The 13,681-nt window shown below is 51.8% G+C and overlaps 1 protein-coding gene across 2 annotated transcripts in view; it reads left to right on the forward strand.

The window, feature by feature from the left end:
* tmem131 (transmembrane protein 131) overlaps positions 1 to 7,694 on the forward strand; it is a 72,433-nt gene extending 64,739 nt beyond the window's left edge. For both annotated transcript variants that reach the window (XM_061887986.1, XM_061887985.1), the window contains exons 34-36: positions 4,239 to 4,342; positions 4,413 to 4,564; positions 4,628 to 7,694. In XM_061887986.1, coding sequence (XP_061743970.1) covers positions 4,239 to 4,342; positions 4,413 to 4,564; positions 4,628 to 4,918 — 547 coding nt within the window. In that variant the 3' untranslated portion in view covers positions 4,919 to 7,694. The remainder of the gene's footprint in view (positions 1 to 4,238; positions 4,343 to 4,412; positions 4,565 to 4,627) is intronic.
* The last annotated feature ends 5,987 nt before the right edge of the window (positions 7,695 to 13,681 follow it).

Below are 13,681 nucleotides of genomic sequence, written 5' to 3' on the forward strand. Positions count from 1 at the left end.
AGTGTGCCCGACTTACCCGACGCAGGGAGACATGTTAGTGTGCCCGACTTACCCGACGCAGGGAGACATGTTAGTGTGCCCGACTTACCCGACGCAGGGAGACATGTTAGTGTGCCCGACTTACCCGACGCAGGGAGACATGTTAGTGTGCCCGACTTACCCGACGCAGGGAGACATGTTAGTGTGCCCGACTTACCCGACGCAGGGAGACATGTTAGTGTGCCCGACTTACCCGACGCAGGGAGACATGTTAGTGTGCCCGACTTACCCGAGGCAGGGAGACATGTTAGTGTGCCCGACTTACCCGACGCAGGGAGACATGTTAGTGTGCCCGACTTACCCGACGCAGGGAGACATGTTGGTGTGCCCGACTTACCCGACGCAGGGAGACATGTTGGTGTGCCCGACTTACCCGACGCAGGGAGACATGTTAGTGTGCCCGACTTACCCGACGCAGGGAGACATGTTAGTGTGCCCGACTTACCCGACGCAGGGAGACATGTTAGTGTGCCCGACTTACCCGACGCAGGGAGACATGTTAGTGTGCCCGACTTACCCGACGCAGGGAGACATGTTAGTGTGCCCGACTTACCCGACGCAGGGAGACATGTTAGTGTGCCCGACTTACCCGACGCAGGGAGACATGTTAGTGTGCCCGACTTACCCGACGCAGGGAGACATGTTAGTGTGCCCGACTTACCCGACGCAGGGAGACATGTTAGTGTGCCCGACTTACCTGACGCAGGGAGACATGTTAGTGTGCCCGACTTACCCGACGCAGGGAGACATGTTAGTGTGCCCGACTTACCCGAGGCAGGGAGACATGTTAGTGTGCCCGACTTACCCGACGCAGGGAGACATGTTAGTGTGCCCGACTTACCCGACGCAGGGAGACATGTCAGTGTGCCCGACTTACCCGACGCAGGGAGACATGTCAGTGTGCCCGACTTACCCGACGCAGGGAGACATGTTAGTGTGCCAGACTTACCCTACGCAGGGAGACATGTTAGTGTGCCCGACTTACCCGACGCAGGGAGACATGTTGGTGTGCCCGACTTACCCGACGCAGGGAGACATGTTAGTGTGCCCGACTTACCCGACGCAGGGAGACATGTTGGTGTGCCCGACTTACCTGATGCAGGGAGACATGTTAGTGTGCCCGACTTACCCGACGCAGGGAGACATGTCGGTGTGCCCGACTTACCCGACGCAGGGAGACATGTTGGTGTGCCCGACTTACCCGAGGCAGGGAGACATGTTGGTGTGCCCGACTTACCCGACGCAGGGAGACATGTTAGTGTGCCCGACTTACCCGACGCAGGGAGACATGTTAGTGTGCCCGACTTACCCGACGCAGGGAGACATGTTAGTGTGCCCGACTTACCCGACGCAGGGAGACATGTTAGTGTGCCCGACTTACCCGACGCAGGGAGACATGTTAGTGTGCCCGACTTACCCGACGCAGGGAGACATGTTAGTGTGCCCGACTTACCCGACGCAGGGAGACATGTTAGTGTGCCCGACTTACCCGACGCAGGGAGACATGTTAGTGTGCCCGACTTACCCGACGCAGGGAGACATGTTAGTGTGCCCGACTTACCCGACGCAGGGAGACATGTTGGTGTGCCCGACTTACCCGACGCAGGGAGACATGTTGGTGTGCCCGACTTACCCGACGCAGAGAGACATGTTGGTGTGCCCGACTTACCCGACGCAGGGAGACATGTTAGTGTGCCCGACTTACCCGACGCAGGGAGACATGTTAGTGTGCCCGACTTACCCGACGCAGGGAGACATGTTAGTGTGCCCGACTTACCCGACGCAGGGAGACATGTTGGTGTGCCCGACTTACCCGACGCAGGGAGACATGTTAGTGTGCCCGACTTACCCGACGCAGGGAGACATGTTAGTGTGCCCGACTTACCCGACGCAGGGAGACATGTTAGTGTGCCCGACTTACCCGACGCAGGGAGACATGTTAGTGTGCCCGACTTACCCGACGCAGGGAGACATGTTGGTGTGCCCGACTTACCCGACGCAGGGAGACATGTTAGTGTGCCCAACTTACCCGACGCAGGGAGACATGTTAGTGTGCCCGACTTACCCGACGCAGGGAGACATGTTGGTGTGCCCGACTTACCCGACGCAGGGAGACATGTTAGTGTGCCCGACTTACCCGACGCAGGGAGACATGTTAGTGTGCCCGACTTACCCGACGCAGGGAGACATGTTAGTGTGCCCGACTTACCCGACGCAGGGAGACATGTTAGTGTGCCCAACTTACCCGACGCAGGGAGACATGTTAGTGTGCCCGACTTACCCGACGCAGGGAGACATGTTAGTGTGCCCGACTTACCCGACGCAGGGAGACATGTTAGTGTGCCCGACTTACCCGACGCAGGGAGACATGTTAGTGTGCCCGACTTACCCGACGCAGGGAGACATGTTGGTGTGCCCGACTTACCCGACGCAGGGAGACATGTTAGTGTGCCCGACTTACCCGAGGCAGGGAGACATGTTAGTGTGCCCGACTTACCCGACGCAGGGAGACATGTTGGTGTGCCCGACTTACCCGACGCAGGGAGACATGTCGGTGTGCCCGACTTACCCGACGCAGGGAGACATGTCGGTGTGCCCGACTTACCCGAGGCAGGGAGACATGTCGGTGTGCCTGACTTACCCGACGCAGGGAGACATGTTAGTGTGCCCGACTTACCCGACGCAGGGAGACATGTTAGTGTGCCCGACTTACCCGACGCAGGGAGACATGTTAGTGTGCCCGACTTACCCGACGCAGGGAGACATGTTAGTGTGCCCGACTTACCCGACGCAGGGAGACATGTTGGTGTGCCCGACTTACCCGACGCAGGGAGACATGTTGGTGTGCCCGACTTACCCGACGCAGGGAGACATGTTAGTGTGCCCGACTTACCCGACGCAGGGAGACATGTTAGTGTGCCCGACTTACCCGACGCAGGGAGACATGTTAGTGTGCCCGACTTACCCGACGCAGGGAGACATGTTAGTGTGCCCGACTTACCCGACGCAGGGAGACATGTTAGTGTGCCCGACTTACCCGACGCAGGGAGACATGTTAGTGTGCCCGACTTACCCGACGCAGGGAGACATGTTAGTGTGCCCGACTTACCCGACGCAGGGAGACATGTTAGTGTGCCCGACTTACCCGACGCAGGGAGACATGTTAGTGTGCCCGACTTACCCGAGGCAGGGAGACATGTTAGTGTGCCCGACTTACCCGACGCAGGGAGACATGTTGGTGTGCCCGACTTACCCGACGCAGGGAGACATGTCGGTGTGCCCGACTTACCCGACGCAGGGAGACATGTCGGTGTGCCCGACTTACCCGAGGCAGGGAGACATGTTGGTGTGCCTGACTTACCCGACGCAGGGAGACATGTTAGTGTGCCCGACTTACCCGACGCAGGGAGACATGTTAGTGTGCCCGACTTACCCGACGCAGGGAGACATGTTAGTGTGCCCGACTTACCCGACGCAGGGAGACATGTTGGTGTGCCCGACTTACCCGACGCAGGGAGACATGTTGGTGTGCCCGACTTACCCGACGCAGGGAGACATGTTGGTGTGCCCGACTTACCCGACGCAGGGAGACATGTTAGTGTGCCCGACTTACCCGACGCAGGGAGACATGTTAGTGTGCCCGACTTACCCGACGCAGGGAGACATGTTAGTGTGCCCGACTTACCCGACGCAGGGAGACATGTTAGTGTGCCCGACTTACCCGACGCAGGGAGACATGTTAGTGTGCCCGACTTACCCGACGCAGGGAGACATGTTAGTGTGCCCGACTTACCCGACGCAGGGAGACATGTTAGTGTGCCCGACTTACCCGACGCAGGGAGACATGTTAGTGTGCCCAACTTACCCGACGCAGGGAGACATGTTAGTGTGCCCGACTTACCCAAAGTGGTAAAGGAATGGCTAAATCGGGCTACCTCCGCCATCCTAGTCACTGCCGTTGTGTCTTTGGGCAAGACACTTTACCCACCTGCTCCCAGTGCCACCCACACTGGTTTAAATGTGACTTAGATATTGGGTGTCACTATGTAAAGCGCTTTGAGTCACTTGAGAAAAGCGCTATATAAATATAATTCACATCACATCACACATTGGGGGCTATATAAATAAACATTGATTGATTGATTTTGAGTATTGTGGCGTCACATCCCACTGTGAAGTTGTGTGTGTTTGCGTCGCAGCTCGGGGTTGTGGAGTCCCGTCGACATGAGCGGTACTTCCCAGCCTCACTCCACCAACTCCTTCTCCGCGTTCGGGCCCAACAACTCCTTCAACCTGACAGGAGGTAAGCCTCACACGGCGACCACGGCCTCGGCCTCCAGACCTCGGCATGACCCCGGCCTCTCTCCTTGTAGTCTTCAGCGACATGGGCCTCCAGAAGCTGTCCGAGCCCGAGCAGAGCCGGCCCGACTTCATCACGGTGCCATCGTCCGTGTGGGCGGTGCCCGGCCCCGACTCTCTGCACTCCTGGCCCGCCAACTCCACCTCTCCCACCTCCCCCACCTCGGTAAGAGCCGCCAGGCGCAGCCCGCCGTGAACGCCCGCGCTGACGTCTCCCATCTTGTCTCAGTCACTCCTAGGGAACAACCACAACCCTTGGTCCTGGTCCACCTCCGCCTCCACCTTCGGCAGCTCCATCTGGTCCACCAGCACAGACTCCTCCTTGCCCCCGTATTCCTCGCCCCATTTTTCCCCGCCGCCCAATTCGCCCACCCTGGCGGACCTGCTCAGCGGCCCCGACCTGTCGCCGGCGGCCTCCGCCGAGATGACCCGCACGTTCAACCCCTGGAGCGTGTGGGGCCCCGCCCTCAGCCGGCGGAGCTCCGAGCCCTGGCCCAGTTCCTCTGAAAACGGCAGTTAAAACTGCAGACCTGCACTTACGTGACGCGTCACCACGGCAACGGTCGATAAATTTACTTTTTTTTAAATTGGAGATGCCCAACAGAAAAGATTTGCTCGCCATCCTTTTGGTGCTTTGTTTTTTGTGGCTTTTTTTATTGACAGCGGACTGACATGCAAACTTTTATTTGGAATGTTTTTAACAGCGCCCCCTCCTCAATGGGCAACTCTTAGCATCAGCATGCTAATGCTAAAGGAGACGTTACGCCCGGTAAAAGATGTTAGCATCAACATGCCAATGCTAAAGGAGACGTTACGCCCGGTAAAAGATGTTAGCATCAACATGCCAATGCTAAAGGAGATGTTAAGCCTGGTAAAAGATGTTAGCGTCAACATGCTAATGCTAAGGGAGACGTTAATGCCCGGTAAAAGATGTTAGCGTGAACATGCTAATGCTAAAAGAGACGTTATGTCTGGTAAAAGATGTTAGCATCAACATGCTAATGCTAAGGGAGATGTTATGCCCGGTAAAAGATGTTAGCATCAACATGTTAATGCTAAAAGAGACGTTATGCCTGGTAAAACATGTTAGCATCAGCATGCTAATGCTAAGGGAGACGTTAACGCCTGGTAAAGCATGTTAGCATCAGCATGCTAATGCTAAAGGAGATGTTACGCCCGGGAAAAGATGTTAGCATCAGCATGCTAATGCTATAGGAGACGTTACGCCCGTTAAAAGATGTTAGCATCAGCATGATAATGCTAAAGGAGACGTTATGCCTTGTAAAGGATGTTTGCATTAGCATGCTAACGCTAAAGGAATTTAGAATCAGCATGCTAATGCTAAAGGAGACGTTACGCCCGCTAAGAGATGTTAGCATCAACATGCTAATGCTAAAGGAGACGTTAATGCCTGGTAAAGGATTTTAGCATCAGCATGGTAGTTCTAAAGGAGACGTTACACCCGCTAAAAGATGTCAGTATCAACATGCTAATGCTATAGGAGACGTTACGCCCGCTAAAAGATGTCAGCATGCTAATGCTAAAGGAGACGTTATGCCTGGTAAAGGATGTTTGCATCAGCATGTTAATGCTGAAGGAGACGTTTTGCCTTGTAAAGGATGTTTGCATTAGCATGCTAACGCTAAAGGAGACGTTAATGCCTGGTAAAGGGTTTTAGAATCAGCATGCTAATGCTAAAGGAGACGTTAAGCCCGCTAAAAGATGTAAGCATCAACATGCTAATGCTAAAGGAGACGTTAATGCCTGGTAAAGGATGTTAGCATCAACATGCTAATGCTAAGGGAGACGTTAATGCCTGGTAAAGGATGTTGGCATCAGCATGCTAATGCTAAATGAGATGTTACGCCCGGGAAAAGATGTTATCATCATGTTAATGCTATAGGAGACGTTACGTCCGTTAAAAGATGTTAGCAGAAGCATGATAATGCTAAAGGAGACATTATGCCTGGTAAAGGTTGTTTGCAACAGCATGCTAATGCTAAAGGAGATGTTACGCCTTGTAAAGGATGTTTGCATTAGCATGCTAATGCTAAAGGAGATGTTACGCCTTGTAAAGGATGTTTGCATTAGCATGGTAATGCTAAAGGAGACGTTAATGCCTGGTAAAGGGTTTTAGAATCAGCATGCTAATGCTAAAAGAGACGTTACGCCCGCTAAGAGATGTTAGCATCAATATGCTAATGCTAAAGGAGATGTTAATACCTGGTAAAGGATTTTAGCATTAGCATGATAATGCTAAAGGAGACGTTATGCCTTGTAAAGGATGTTTGCATCAGCATGCTAATGCTAAAGGAGACGTTACGCCTTGTAAAGGATGTTTGCATTAGCATGCTAATGCTAAAGGAGACGTTAATGCCTGGTAAAGGATTTTAGCATCAGCATGGTCGTTCTAAAGGAGACGTTACACCCGCTAAAAGATGGTAGCATCAACATGCTAATGCTAAAGGAGACGTTACGACCGGCGAAAGATGTCAGCATCAGCATGCTAATGCTAAAGGAGACGTTTGGCCTTGTAAAGGATGTTTGCATTAGCATGCTAATGCTAAAGGAGACGTTAATGCCTGGTAAAAGATGTTAGCATCAACATGCTAATGCTAAAGGAGACGTTACGCCCGGTAAAGGATGTTTGCATTAGCATGCTAATTCTAAAGGAGACGTTACGCCTGGTAAAATATGTTTGATGTTATCGTCAGCATTATAATGCTAAAGCAAACATCAGACCCGGTAAAAGATGTTCGTATCAGCACGCCAATGCTAAAGCACACGTTAGTACCTGTTGAGGAGATTAGCATGCTAATGTTTAAGCAGACATTATTCCCGGTTAAAGGTTGTTAGCATCAACATGCTAATGCTAAAGCAGATGTTATACCTGGTGAGGATGTTTAGCATGCTATTTAAGCAGACGTTTTGTTCGGGGGAAGGTTGTTAGCATCAGCATGCTAATGCTAAAGCAGACATTACACCTGGTAAAGGATGTAGCATCAGCATGCTAATGCTAAAGCAGACATTATGCCTGGCGAGGCTGAAAGTTTGGTTCGTGACATGAGAATCTTAGTTCAGTTTTCAAATGATCGTCAGTCATTTTTGCGTTCAGACTTTAATAGCAAACATTGGTTTCGGCTCTTACACAGGCACCGCCCCTTCTGATTGGACGTCAGCGACGACCGGTTTAAAAAAAAAATTTGGCCCCGTTTTAATGAAAGAATAAAGTCAATTGGGTGACATCTTAAGTTTGAGGATTGTATTGTAAGAAGAAAATAAAAGATTTCAGCAGAGCACCTTCACCCTTATTTAAACCACAACATGCATACAGGTATTGATGCTAACATGTCTCCCTGCATCAGGTAAGTCGGGCACACTAACATGTCTCCCTGCATCGGGTAAGTCGGGCACACTAACATGTCTCCCTGCCTCGGGTAAGTCGGGCACACTAACATGTCTCCCTGCATCGGGTAAGTCGGGCACACTAACATGTCTCCCTGCGTCGGGTAAGTCGGGCACACCAACATGTCTCCCTGCATCAGGTAAGTCAGAAACACTAACATGTCTCCCTGCGTCGGGTAAGTCGGGCACACCGACATGTCTCCCTGCGTCGGGTAAGTCGGGCACACTAACATGTCTCCCTGCGTCGGGTAAGTCGGGCACACTGACATGTCTCCCTGCGTCGGGTAAGTCGGGCACACTGACATGTCTCCCTGCGTCGGGTAAGTCGGGCACACTAACATGTCTCCCTGCGTCGGGTAAGTCGGGCACACTAACATGTCTCCCTGCGTCGGGTAAGTCGGGCACACTAACATGTCTCCCTGCGTCGGGTAAGTCGGGCACACTGACATGTCTCCCTGCGTCGGGTAAGTCGGGCACACTGACATGTCTCCCCGCGTCGGGTAAGTCGGGCACACTAACATGTCTCCCTGCCTCGGGTAAGTCGGGCACACTAACATGTCTCCCTGCGTCGGGTAAGTCGGGCACACTAACATGTCTCCCTGCCTCGGGTAAGTCGGGCACACTAACATGTCTCCCTGCATCGGGTAAGTCGGGCACACTAACATGTCTCCCTGCGTCGGGTAAGTCGGGCACACTAACATGTCTCCCTGCGTCGGGTAAGTCGGGCACACTAACATGTCTCCCTGCGTCGGGTAAGTCGGGCACACTGACATGTCTCCCTGCGTCGGGTAAGTCGGGCACACTAACATGTCTCCCTGCGTCGGGTAAGTCGGGCACACTAACATGTCTCCCTGCGTCGGGTAAGTCGGGCACACTAACATGTCTCCCTGCGTCGGGTAAGTCGGGCACACTAACATGTCTCCCTGCGTCGGGTAAGTCGGGCACACTGACATGTCTCCCCGCGTCGGGTAAGTCGGGCACACTAACATGTCTCCCTGCCTCGGGTAAGTCGGGCACACTAACATGTCTCCCTGCGTCGGGTAAGTCGGGCACACTAACATGTCTCCCTGCCTCGGGTAAGTCGGGCACACTAACATGTCTCCCTGCATCGGGTAAGTCGGGCACACTAACATGTCTCCCTGCGTCGGGTAAGTCGGGCACACCAACATGTCTCCCTGCATCAGGTAAGTCAGAAACACTAACATGTCTCCCTGCGTCGGGTAAGTCGGGCACACCGACATGTCTCCCTGCGTCGGGTAAGTCGGGCACACTAACATGTCTCCCTGCGTCGGGTAAGTCGGGCACACTAACATGTCTCCCTGCGTCGGGTAAGTCGGGCACACTGACATGTCTCCCTGCGTCGGGTAAGTCGGGCACACTGACATGTCTCCCTGCGTCGGGTAAGTCGGGCACACTAACATGTCTCCCTGCGTCGGGTAAGTCGGGCACACTAACATGTCTCCCTGCGTCGGGTAAGTCGGGCACACTAACATGTCTCCCTGCGTCGGGTAAGTCGGGCACACTAACATGTCTCCCTGCGTCGGGTAAGTCGGGCACACTAACATGTCTCCCTGCGTCGGGTAAGTCGGGCACACTAACATGTCTCCCTGCGTCGGGTAAGTCGGGCACACTAACATGTCTCCCTGCGTCGGGTAAGTCGGGCACACTAACATGTCTCCCTGCGTCGGGTAAGTCGGGCACACTGACATGTCTCCCTGCGTCGGGTAAGTCGGGCACACTGACATGTCTCCCTGCGTCGGGTAAGTCGGGCACACTAACATGTCTCCCTGCGTCGGGTAAGTCGAGCACACTAACATGTCTCCCTGCGTCGGGTAAGTCGGGCACACTGACATGTCTCCCTGCGTCGGGTAAGTCGGGCACACTAACATGTCTCCCTGCGTCGGGTAAGTCGGGCACACTAACATGTCTCCCTGCGTCGGGTAAGTCGGGCACACTAACATGTCTCCCTGCGTCGGGTAAGTCGGGCACACTAACATGTCTCCCTGCGTCGGGTAAGTCGGGCACACTAACATGTCTCCCTGCGTCGGGTAAGTCGGGCACACCAACATGTCTCCCTGCGTCGGGTAAGTCGGGCACACTAACATGTCTCCCTGCGTCGGGTAAGTCGGGCACACCAACATGTCTCCCTGCGTCGGGTAAGTCGGGCACACCGACATGTCTCCCTGCGTCGGGTAAGTCGGGCACACTAACATGTCTCCCTGCGTCGGGTAAGTCGGGCACACTAACATGTCTCCCTGCGTCGGGTAAGTCGGGCACACTAACATGTCTCCCTGCGTCGGGTAAGTCGGGCACACTAACATGTCTCCCTGCGTCGGGTAAGTCGGGCACACCAACATGTCTCCCTGCGTCGGGTAAGTCGGGCACACCAACATGTCTCCCTGCGTCGGGTAAGTCGGGCACACCAACATGTCTCCCTGCGTCGGGTAAGTCGGGCACACCAACATGTCTCCCTGCGTCGGGTAAGTCGGGCACACCAACATGTCTCCCTGCGTCGGGTAAGTCGGGCACACTAACATGTCTCCCTGCGTCGGGTAAGTCGGGCACACTAACATGTCTCCCTGCGTCGGGTAAGTCGGGCACACTAACATGTCTCCCTGCGTCGGGTAAGTCGGGCACACCAACATGTCTCCCTGCGTCGGGTAAGTCGGGCACACCAACATGTCTCCCTGCGTCGGGTAAGTCGGGCACACCAACATGTCTCCCTGCGTCGGGTAAGTCGGGCACACCAACATGTCTCCCTGCGTCGGGTAAGTCGGGCACACTAACATGTCTCCCTGCGTCGGGTAAGTCGGGCACACTAACATGTCTCCCTGCGTCGGGTAAGTCGGGCACACTAACATGTCTCCCTGCATCGGGTAAGTCGGGCACACTAACATGTCTCCCTGCGTCGGGTAAGTCGGGCACACTAACATGTCTCCCTGCGTCGGGTAAGTCGGGCACACTAACATGTTCATATTTGCTTACATGTCTCTTGGCAAGTTTCCCTCCAATAAGTCGCTTTTGGTAGCCATCCACAAGCTTCTGGGTGACTTTTTGACCATTCTTCTTGACAAAATTGGTACAGTTCAGCTAAATGTGTTGGTTTCCTGACACGGACTTGTTTCTTCAGCGTTGTCCACACGTTTAAGTCAGGACTTTGGGAAGAAAACCTTCATTCTAGCCCGATTTAGCCATTCCTTTACCACTTTGGAGGTGTGTTTGGAGTCATTCTCAGCACTCCTCAGGGTTGTGTACTTTTCCCCCAAGCTCTTCTTCCTGTATTCAAACTGCTGCACCTCCATTCACCAGTCGGTGACAAACAGAGACTCTCTGGTGTCTGTTTGCCGTCACCTCCCCTTAGTCAAGACATAACACCTCCTTTTTCATTGTCCCATTTAAAGCAGCAGTTCAATTGGCAGCAAAACAGGCTCAGAGCATAATACTACCACCACCATGTTCGACGGTAGGAGTGGTGTTCCTGGGATGAAAGGCCTCACCTTTTCTCCTCCAAACATTGCTGGGTATTGTGGCCAAACAGCTCCATTTTAGTTTCATCTGACGGGGCGGCATAGCTCGGTTGGTAGAGTGGCTTTGCCTGCAACTTGAGGGTTGCAGGTTCGATTCCCGCCTCCGCCATCCTAGTCACTGCCGTTGTGTCTTTGGGCAAGACACTTTACCCACCTGCTCCCAGTGCCACCCACACTGGTTTAAATGTAACTTAGATATTGGGTTTCACTATGTAAAGCGCTTTGAGTCACTAGAGAAAAGCGCTATATAAATATAATTCACATCACATGGACAAAGATAAGACCTTCTGGAGGAAAGTTCTGTGGTCAGATGAAACAAAAATGGCCACAATACCCAGCAATATGTTTGGAGGAGGAAAGGTGAGGACTTTAATCCCACCATCAAGCATAGTGCTCACATTTTCAGTAGAGCCATAATAAATTCATAAAAGAAGCAAACTTCATGAATGTTTTTTTGTGAGCAACAATCACTCTATCACAAAAAATAAGAGTTGTAGAAATGATTGGAAATTCTTTACAAGTGTGTGTCAACAATGGTTCTTGTCTTTTATTTTTTAGGGTACACAAGTGGACCTTGTGTATGAAACACTGGAACGAAGACATTTTCATGCAAGTGCATTTTGGGAGAAAATGTCTGTTTTTATGCGCCGTCGACTGGGTTCTGAAGGTCAGAGAGAATGTGACTTTACAAAAACAAAACAAGGTTTCCAGTAATTGTGTAAGTTTTCCTCCTACTCTAACAGAGCCCATTGACAACATGTATTTTCTTGCAAAGCCACCAAGACAACTGAAACTTTGGGGAATGCCCGGAAGTTTAAGCCCAGCAAATGTCTATTTAATACAATTTTACTGTGTTCTCTTTTTGGGGTCACCCTCTACCTTTAAAGTCAGGAAACATGTTTTTTTTTGCCGGTGCATTAAGTAAAACCATACTACTGCGTTAAGGTGGAACAAGTCATCAGTGAAAGTTACATTGTACAACTTTTTCACTGGTTATAATAATGTTAGAGGCTTGATTGTTGGCCGATACCGATATTAAAGGCCTACTGAAAGCCACTACTAGCCACCACGCAGTCTGATAGTTTATATATCAATGATGAAATATTAACATTGCAACACATGCCAATACGGCCGCTTTAGTTTACTAAATTGCAATTTTAAATTTTGCGCGGAAACGTCGCGGTATGATGACGTGTGCGCGGGACGCCGACGCATTGTAGAGGACATTTTGTTCCAGCTATAAGTCATCTGTTTCCATCGCATAATTCCACAGTATTCTGGACATCTGTGTTGGTGAATCTTTTGCAATTTGTTCAATGAATAATGGAGACGTCAAAGAAGAAAGCTGTAGGTGGGAAGCGGTGTATTGCGGCCGCCTTTAGCAACACAAACACATCCGGTGTTTCCTTGTTTACATTCCCGAAAGATGACTGTGAAGCTTTACTATGGAACAGAGCGGTCAAGCAAACATGGTTCCCTACCACATGTCAACCTGCAGGTTTCGGTGAGAAAATGGTGGTAATAAGTCGGCTCTTACCGTAAACATGATATCAATGATGAAATATTAACATTGCAACACATGCCAATACGGCCGGTGTAGTTTACTAAATTGCAATTTTAAATTTTGCGCGGAAACGTCGCGGTATGATGACGTGTGCGCGGGATGGCGACGCATTGTAGAGGACATTTTGTTCCAGCTATAAGTCATCTGTTTCCATCGCATAATTCCACAGTATTCTGGACGTCTGTGTTGCTGAATCTTTTGCAATTTGTTCAATGAATAATGGAGACGTCAAAGAAGAAAGCTGTAGGTGGGAAGCGGTGTATTGCGGCCGCCTTTAGCAACACAAACACATCCGGTGTTTCCTTGTTTACATTCCCGAAAGATGACTGTGAAGCTTTACTATGGAACAGATGTCAAGAGAACACGGTTGGATTGGACCACACACACAAAGTACAGTGTTTAATGCAGCGATCATTTCGAAAGATTGTGTTTCGAAGAGGGTCCCTTGCAAAGGGCAAAGATGGGCATCGCCACCACCCGTCGACTGGTGCTGAAGAAAGGTATAATCTCACTAAAACACTAGTAACACAATAAGCAGATAAGGGATTTTCCAGAATTATCCTAGTAAATCTGTCTGATAACATCTGAATCGCTCCCACTGTATAGTCTTTTTTTCTTTCTAGTCCTCTCCTCATCCACGAATATTTCATCCTCGCTCAAATTAATGGGGAAATCGTCGCTTTCTCAGTCCGAATCGCTCTCGCTGCTGGTGGCCATGATTGTAAACAATGCCTTTACCCATTCAACATATATTTACCCGCACATTACCTACCTTCTCTGCATTGTG

Source organism: Nerophis ophidion, linkage group LG26 (genome assembly GCF_033978795.1).
Source record: "Nerophis ophidion isolate RoL-2023_Sa linkage group LG26, RoL_Noph_v1.0, whole genome shotgun sequence".
In the NCBI taxonomy this organism is placed as follows: domain Eukaryota; kingdom Metazoa; phylum Chordata; class Actinopteri; order Syngnathiformes; family Syngnathidae; genus Nerophis; species Nerophis ophidion.